At 54.9% G+C, this 8,810-nt stretch overlaps 1 protein-coding gene across 1 annotated transcript in view; it reads right to left on the bottom strand.

Moving 5' to 3' along the window:
* The window catches only part of DUOX2 (dual oxidase 2), a 17,678-nt gene extending 9,064 nt beyond the window's left edge, over positions 1-8,614 (bottom strand). The window contains 18 exon segments of the mRNA XM_006920411.1: positions 3-76; positions 1,210-1,395; positions 1,678-1,880; positions 2,059-2,172; positions 2,397-2,534; positions 2,900-3,018; positions 3,233-3,408; positions 4,008-4,171; positions 4,751-4,853; positions 5,124-5,214; positions 5,648-5,744; positions 5,867-5,927; positions 6,316-6,482; positions 6,624-6,825; positions 7,008-7,195; positions 7,750-7,914; positions 8,161-8,250; positions 8,545-8,614. Coding sequence (XP_006920473.1) covers positions 3-76; positions 1,210-1,395; positions 1,678-1,880; positions 2,059-2,172; positions 2,397-2,534; positions 2,900-3,018; positions 3,233-3,408; positions 4,008-4,171; positions 4,751-4,853; positions 5,124-5,214; positions 5,648-5,744; positions 5,867-5,927; positions 6,316-6,482; positions 6,624-6,825; positions 7,008-7,195; positions 7,750-7,914; positions 8,161-8,250; positions 8,545-8,614 — 2,408 coding nt within the window.
* Positions 8,615-8,810: the final 196 nt, after the last annotated feature.

Here is an 8,810-nt window from a genome sequence, read left to right as displayed (position 1 = left end):
ACATCAGGGCCTCCTGCACCTTCTGCGATGAGTCCACGGGCAGGGTCCCTGCATCTGCCTGGTCAATGTCCAGCACCTGCACCCGGGCAGCAGCAGGGGAAGACAGAGAAGGAGGTGAGGCCTGGGAGTGGTTCAGTGACCGCTCATATCTCTCCAAAGTCCAACTCAGAAAGGGTGAGTCCTGGTGGCTACTCCTGGTCCTCAGATATACTTCTGACTTGAGCCTCTACTCTGCTGTAGAAGGGGTGACCTGAATCTCTAGCATTCAGGCCATTTTCTCCCTGGACCCAAGATTCAGGAACTTTATACACTAGTAATGGTACTGGGTCTATAGGGGCAGGGGATAGGAGCAGGGAGGGGCACAGTTTGGAAAAGCAAAGTGAGAGAGCCTGTACTGGGGACAGCAGATGTAGTAGACATGGGTGAACAGGCAGGAAGAGGCTAAGGATATGTTCTCTTGCCAATTCAGACAGGGTTGCCATGTGCCTGACTTGGTCTCTGCTCATTGAGCAAAGATTTAAAAAGTCACATATATATATGTAACTACCATTTGTTAAACATCTACAATATCCAGTTAAGTCCTTACTTAACATCGTCAATAAGTTCTGTGACTTTAAGTGAATGAAACCAATTCTACTATAGGTTCATTGATATAAACAAGAATTAAGTTCCTAATGTATCTCATCAATATTGTAACAAAACAATTCAAGGACCCGCTGTACCAAGCATGTAAGCTAAACACTGTACACGGAACAGTGCTTTTCAAACTTTAGAGTGTATCAGAATCCCCTGGTGGGCTTGTGGGCCCCAACCCCAGAGTTCCTGATTCACTAGGTCAGGTGTTAGGGGGTGGGAGTGCTGAGGATTTGCATTTCTAACGAGTTCCAAAGTGAAGCTACTGCTGCTGATCCACGGGCCACACTTTGAGAACCACTAATGTAGACTGTTTCACTAAATCCTCACAAAAACCCAAAGGGATGGATCCTATTTTAATCACTGCTTCATAGATGAGGAAACCGAAATACAGAGCAGAGATGACATGACCTGCCTAAGGTCATGCAGCTAGTGGCAAAGCCATAATTCAGCAAAGGCTGTCTGTCTCCAGCCCACAGAGCAGAAACTTAGCACACCCCATGAACAGTGCTGTCGGGTCCGGGTTTCCTCCAACCCCTGGGCTGGTCCCATCTCCAAAGTGCATAGCTGTGGCACCTGGGAAAAAAGGTGTCTGAAGAAGACCTCCAGGATGCGGCCCCGCTGCTGCTTGGTCACAGCCTTCCTGAACAGCACATTCTCAACCATCTCAGCCACACTGAGGCCCAGAGCCCAGTGCACACAGAAATCCTTCAGTTGCTGTACGAAGGTGTCTCGCTCCTCCTCAGAGTTAAACAGCAGCACCTGGGTGGGAGGAAGGCTGAGCCAATGCTCAGAGCTCGAGCTTCTAGTTCAGCCTCCCCTCAAAGGACCTTGGGTTGGGGGAAGGGGAGAGAAAAGTTGCCCCAGCTGTCTAGGCTGGGACCAGGTGTATGGCCCAAGGGGGTCAGAGGGAGGGTCAGGTTGAGTCTGGGGACCTCTGAAAGGAGTGCCTCTCAGCATCAGCCTTCACAGGTGAGCTCTGTAGCTGAGAAGAGGGTGACCTGAGAAGACTCGCTGTGAGAGGGGAGGCAAAATGGGCTGTACCAGGTCATACTCCTTGGGGATCTTGAGCAGCAGGGTGCGGCGTCCACGGTTGCTGGACAGAATGAGATTGACTTGCTGTGAGGGCCGTAGCTGGATGGTGCGCAGCACAGAGAGACGCCTGTCCAGAACCTGCAGATGTCTGTCTGGGAGCAGCTGGATGGTGATGGGGTAGCTCCTCTCCCTAGGGCCCGTCCACTCCATTGCTGGGGAGGGGACGATAGAGCAGAGCAGTTCAGCAGAGGTCCCGCAGCCCCTGCCTTCAGGCCGATTTTACTCTACCAGTCTGAGCAGGCACCCTAAAGCCTGGCTTTCTCCCTTCATCTGCAACCTGGTTCTTTCCTCCATCTGCCCCCTCCTCCCAACCTCTCTGTCCCATCTCACCTGGTACTCCATCTTTGGCTGCTTCCTTCTTCACACTCTCTTTGCCTTTCTTTTGTAACTTCTTGCGTTCTCGGCCCCGGAGATGGGCCACCACCCCAGAGATAAGCAGACTCACTGAAGGGGATCAGAGGAGTCAGTAGGGAGGGGAGCCCATCGCCTGTAGCTTCACTGAGGCTTTGGCTGCTGCCCCCTCTTTTAAGGCCCCCTGAGCCTGGCTTCAACTGTACCAAGGAGCTAGCCCTGCAGGCCAGCAGGTAATGGGAGTGCGGGGGCAGGGGCAGTCTACGGGGAGGGGGCAGCTCGGAGGAAAGAGATGGGTGAGGGGGTAAAGGTCTCACCTAGTGGAAGACAGCAGAGAGCCACAATGGTGATACCAAAACCAGGACCACTGCCTTCAAAGTAGTCATACACGGTCACGGGAACACAGGGTGGCAAGCCTTCAGTTGTGAGCTGTCGGGGCTGAGGGCACGGTGAACCTGAGGAAAAGGGCACAGAAAACCTCAAAGCCTGAGGATCCCACTCCTTGGCCTTCTCTCTCTCCTTCTCTCTCTCCTATAAAGAACCAGGTACTCTCCTCCCTCCCAAGCTCCCCTCCCTGGAATATGTTTCCCTCAAAAAGTCCCCATCCATATCCCATTTCTCAGTACCCACAATAGCTTGACCACAGGATGCAGCCCGCAAACCAGTCCAGTCCCTGCTGGAGGAGATGACCTAATGTAGATCTCCCAGCCAGACACAGAAGGGGTTCCCTGGTACCTAGCTCCCTGGGCAGCTCCAGGTGATCCCCCAACCTTGGTCTTTTCTCAGACTGCCATCGTTTGTGTTTTCCCAGGCCACCCACCTTCACTCCAGATAAAGACATTGGGCTGCAAGGCACTGGGGTCCACACTGGTGACAGCCACCAGCACATCCCGTAGAGTGGTGTTTCTGATTTCTGCAATTTCCTCCTTGGAGAACAGCCTAAGTTGGAGGAAGCCAGAAATTGTCGAGATGGGAAGGGAATGCAGGCCTCCCGCAACCTCAAACCCACAGACCTAGATGAGGAAAGAGACCCAGAGGGGCTGGGAAGGGAGTGGACCAGCTGGAAATTAAGGGCGTATGGGGGCTATTTATAAGCAGAGGGTCTGGGCCCTGGCAGAGATGGAGTTTGAGGTGGGGCCCAGGCAGACTGTACCCATTCCTGGTGTTCTCAAACCAATAACGGTCACCATCCCGTAGCCGCACAAACTGGTCGAGAACGATGGCACTGAAGAGAAGTCCAGGGTCCCCGTGGCTCTCCAAGAGCCCCCCAGGGAGCAGCTCTAACCGGGATAGGTCCTGGTTGTACAGGGCAGCAACGGCCTCCAGCACCTGGGGCATGATAGGAGGTGAAGAGCGTGTGCACGTGTGCATGCGCGTGTGTGTTGGGAAGGGCAGCTACTGTGGCCCCGCCTCTCAAATGCAGGACCCCATCAGCTTCTTGGCTTGCTACTCAGGCCTGAGAAAGTCTCCTCTTCCTAGGCAGCCCCCTCAGCTGGTAGTAATCTGGTGGGAGGACCAGTGTATCCCTGACCATGGTGAGACCACTGTCAGAAGCCTAAGGGCCATATCCTGTGACCATCTCTACCAGACTGCCTAGCTCCAATGGTTAACAGCTTCAGGGTCACCCAACTCATGGGGAGGAATCCTGGAGGAATAGGATAATGGTACCAAACCCAGGGGCCACCCAGCAGAAATAGTAAAATGCAGTGGTGAGGAACATACTCTGGAATCATGTAGCTGAATTTAAATCCTGCCTCTATGACTGACTTACCAAAAAAGGTTATTGGTAAAATAGGGATAATGATAGTATCTACTCTATAACATTAACATTCTTAACAAAGATTAAATGAGTTACATATGTAAAAGAATTGGAACAGTATGGCCACAGGAAAGATTTAGCTATTACTATTATCATTACTATTCCTGACCTGGGGGTCCACGTTGGGGTTGAGATAACTCCAGTTCTTCGGGGTCTCTAACCCCAAGGCAAGCAGGGCTTGGCTATAACTAGGCAGCCCCATATCTCGGCCACGTTGGATGCTGCTGGCCACGTAGTCTGTGCGGGAGAACTTGCCAGGGCCAGGCCAGTAATCTAAAGAGGAGCAAGGACTAGGCTATAGGCTTGGTTGCCCTTCACATAGGTCACCTCAACCCTTCTTTGCCCAACTGCCTTGAGGTGGGCTGTTGCCACTACACCCCCGTCCCCAACAAATACACACAGCATTCACTGCGTGTGACCTGTGTTCATATCAGCCTTGCTTTGGTATGGGATCAGTGTCACCATGTGTGATAAGGGGCAATTTTTCTGGCAAGAATCTTTCCCTCAGACTCAAGACTGTTCTAATCACCAAGCAGAAAATTCCCTGGCCTTTACCTCCTTAACCTCAAGACAGGGCTGGATAAAAACCTTTAGAGACCTAAGTATCAAAGAGATTATGGTGCCACCCTTCCCCCACATACTCAGAATTAGGTGATTTAAAATAAAACTAACACTAAACTGTAAGTTGAGGGAAAACGAATTCAAAGCTTATTTTCTTCTAATGGCTATTTGCAGTGTGCATGTCTGTGTTTCTGCGTTGCAGGTACCCTAGTTCTGCCTGTTGATTAACTCAGAAGAATTCTGAGGCTGCCCAGCCTCCTGGCCCCCATCGCCTCTGGCTTCAGAGCTCACCCCTTAGATCTTCGACCACTATTCTGTCCTCCAGCTCTGAAATCTGGGAGGCCATTCCCAGCAGCAGCTGATTCACTGCCTGAATACTGTTCAGATTGGGGTTCTGGAAGTAAACAACACACTTCATCAGGTAGGCTTTCAGGTCCCTCCCCAAAAGCCCAGTCCTTCTCATCCTGGACCACTGCAGAACCTCAAGGAAAAGAGCCCTTAGCCAGTCCTAGACTCTCTTGAGCTGTTGTTCCCAAATAATTTTCTGATCATCTTACACCACCCTGGAGTAACAATACCCAAGAACTGGAATCATTGCTTTTCCCAGCCTGTGTGATGAGACTGACTTTGACCCATCTTCCTCTGACCCTGAGCCCAGGCTGACCTCCCGAATCCAGTAGCTGTTGCAAACTCTGAGAGCTGGGGAGGTGCCAAAGTCCTTGTTGAAGATTTTCTGGAAATGGCAGCTGGCATTTCTGAAATAGGGAATCAAGGATGTGGTAAGGGAATTCAGAAAAGAAGCTGAGATGGAGTTGAGGGACTCAGATGGGGTTGGCCAGGACCGAGGGATGGCCCCTGAACTTCTTTGAACAGAATAAGGATCTAGCAATGAGTGTGGATTGAAAGTAGAGGTTGCTCTTGTCCACACAGTCGGGAGAAGGAGGGAAGAGAGCGACCCAGCTGCTGGACAAATCCTGCTCTCAGCGACTGAAGTTCAGCCATAAGGAGAAGCTGGAGAGATTTACCTGTTAGACTGAACCTCCTAATCTAGGGTCCTGTTTCAGGACTCCAAATTCTGCTTCCCTTGGCCCATGACACTGTGGAGGTATATAAAAGGCTCCAGGAGGTATATAAAAGGCTGCCACTGATTGGGCAGTTCTGCCAGCGATGTGCCAGCACTTCTCTCACCTCATGTAGACGCCAGGGGGCACCATAGTGGAGAAAAACTGTTCAGAAGCCGCCAGGAACTCTGGAGAGATGCTGGGGTCCAAGAAAGGGCGGTACCCTGTTCCACCAGAGTATTAAGAGAAATAAGTTCCTTACCTCTACATCGTCCCATAACATGCGCTCCTATGGATCCTGATCACACACACACCCTCAGCCAAGGTGTCCCCCTAAAGCTGTCACCTGTATATTCTGGAGGTGTTTTCTGCAGGAAGCTGGGCAGCCACTCATACAGAGCGATGTTCTGAGGGTCAAGAGACAGGGAAGAGGAGGCGAGTGCTGGAGCTGCCAGGCCAGAAGGGATCTGAGCCCAAGGAAGGCTTAGGTGGGAGATGAGAACCAGGCAGGGGCAGTCATGGGAGAGGCAACTCAAACAAACGGGAGACGTGTGGAGGCCTGTCCCGGAAGGGCACAGGGGATTTCGCGGTGGGGGAGCTAAACCTCTCATGTAAGTAGCACTTTGTCTCCTTATCATTTCGGGGTCTATTCCTAGACGTTAGCTCTCTGGGGAGGGGTGTCCTCCCGGAAGAGGTCGTTTCTGGGTGGCGGATGGTCAAGGATGGAGGGCTCTGTGGAAATACAGAGTCTCCTGTGGAGCAGGACATGGTGGGAAGGCATGCCGTGCGACTGACCTGGTAGGTGGCAATGACCCTCTTGCGCGCGTGCTGGAACAGCTCCTCGTCCCCCCAGTGCGGGTGCTCGCGGGCCAGCCTCCGTGCACACAGATTGTGGTAGCGGAACCAGAGCAGGCCCAGCGCCTGCAGGAAGGGCTCGCGGTTCCCTCGCTCCGCCCCGAAGGCTGCATCCAACGTGGGCACAGGGGAGATGAGTGGCGGTGTGACCCAGGGGAGCCGCACCTCGCGGACCGCAGCCCGCCCTCCAACCAGCCCTGGCCTGCGCTCGGTCGCGCCCGCGCCCCCGCCGGGCCCCGCCACCTCACCATACAGCCCTTGGGGCCCGCGCTGTCCCGTGGCGGGGTCGGGAGCGTTCCACATGAGCAGGGGGCTCTGCGCGTCCCGGGGGAAGGCGGGGTCGGGCCCGGACGCCAGCTGCCCCCCGGAGAAGCTCCGCAGCGCGTCGCTCCAGGAGTGCGAGGAGCCATAGATGGCGCTGCCGTCCAACCAGCCCGTCACCTCGTTGGTCTGCGGGGTCACGGACTGGTGAGCCGGGGTCGGGTAGCCCAGGAGCTTAAGGGAAGGCCAGGGCCAGGCGGGTGTCCGTGGGTGGGGGATGGGAGCCTCTGCCACCCGACCCTGCCAGGCTCTGGGCCCAGGGCCCCACCCTCCTCGTTGCAGCCCCCTCCCCGCCAACTGCCTCGTCTCACTAGGTCCCGGGGGTTGCTGGGGCTCTGTCCGGTCTTGGGGTCCCAGCGGCTCCTCTGGAATGGCAGCACCACGTCTCCGCGCTGGTCCGGGTCAAACACGGGGTCTCCAGGCGGGATGTGGATGTTGAGGAACTCGGCGGGGCAGCCGGGTCTCTCTACACTCACCAGGTCCGAGAGCACGTGGTAGCCTGCGGGTCAGGAGCGCAAATGTAGAAAATCGCCACTCCTCATGGCCAGGGCAGACTCCAAGTTTCTCAAGAGTCAAAAGGCAGTATGTTCGAGTGCAAGCTCCGCCACCAGTTCTGTGGCTTTTTTCTAATCTGCAAAGTGAGAATATAGTACCCTCTCCACCAACCTCATAACTTTGTTGTGAGAATCAATATAATATTATTAGGGCTCTCGCAAGCCATCTTCTATCAGATCCAGCCACCACTACTCCTCATCTTGGGAGGTGGGGGTTGTGAAGAGCGTGATTATATCAGGAGGATATGGGTGGCAGAGGACTCATCTGCTAAGAGCTATAGTGCGGGTCCAATGGCACGCTTGGGTTTGGAGGAAGGGGCAAACGAAATTATAGGAGAAAATACCCCTGCATCGACACCCACATCACTCTGAGATGAGGAAAGGCTCGAAGTGCTGCTTGGTGCGGGGAGGAGGTGGCTGGGAGTCCCAGATCGGTCCTTGTGGACTTGCAGAGGGACCTCAGTGGATCAATCTCGATGTTTCTCCCCTTTGACCTTACCGAAGAAGACCCCTAGCACCGTGCGGTTGCGGTGGGATGCCTGCCCGGCTCTGCCCCGCGTGGCAGCGTCGCTGAGTCTGCGCGGGTTGGGCAGTAGCGGCTCCTCCAGAGCCTGATAAACGCCATCCGCGTAGTAGGCTGGTACAAGGCGCTGCAGTCGGCTGCCTGCAGGAAGCAGGAGGGAGAGGGGCTTGCCAAAGCACTCTGTCCCCAACAAGCCCACTAACCTTGACCTATTCCTCCCTCAATCACCAGCTCTCAGTGACGAGACCCCCTCTCCCCAAGGTCTCCTGGCCCCAGGAGTGCATAGGAGTTCCGGCGCAGGCAGCCAGGCGTCTGGCGGCACGCTCTTTCCTCTTCTCTGCGCCTAGTGCCCGGCGCCTTTGTTTTCACCCCGGCCACAGGACGCACCTGCAGCTCCGCGCTTGTGATGCCTCAGGTTGTTGAACCAGCCATCATAACGCTGCACTTCCCAGGGCAGTGAGAGTGCGTCCTGGCCGCCTGTGGGTCAGAAAGTGGTCCCTCAGCGCTAGACTCCCTGCGACACCTCTGGGACTCGACGGTCTCCGTCTGTGTTTCTCTGCCTGGCGTAGCACCTCTAAACCGACCCGAGTGGCGATACTTGCACGTCGTCGAGGCTGCGCTGGAAAGTTTCCCATCCAGCTGAGCCGCGCAGAGATCTGACCTGATCTTCCAGCCTCAGACAACCGCTTGACCGCAGTTCTCCCTTCTCTTATCCCCAGGGGAGACTGGGTGACATCCTGAAGCTGGGGGGCTGGGGGGGCTGATGCTTACCCGCTGGATTCAGGGGTCCAGTCAGTAGAGCTCCCAGGAGCACCAGTGTTTCTGGCCTTGCGTGGAGCATGCTGACCCGGTAGCCTGGGGGATAGGAGGTAGTATGTGTGGGACCCGGAGCTGACGCCCGCCACAGCCGGCACAGAGGGAGGAAGCACCAGCTGTTTTCACTTCTAGAGCAGAACTTTTAGAAGTATTACCAAGGACCAGAAACCGCACTCCACTCTTTTTAGGACTCCTGGCAGCCGTGTAGGCACTGACGCTAG

This window comes from Pteropus alecto, unplaced genomic scaffold (genome assembly GCF_000325575.1).
Source record: "Pteropus alecto unplaced genomic scaffold, ASM32557v1 scaffold86, whole genome shotgun sequence".
Taxonomy (NCBI): Eukaryota; Metazoa; Chordata; class Mammalia; order Chiroptera; family Pteropodidae; genus Pteropus; species Pteropus alecto.
This window is presented reverse-complemented; position numbering and strand designations above follow the sequence as displayed.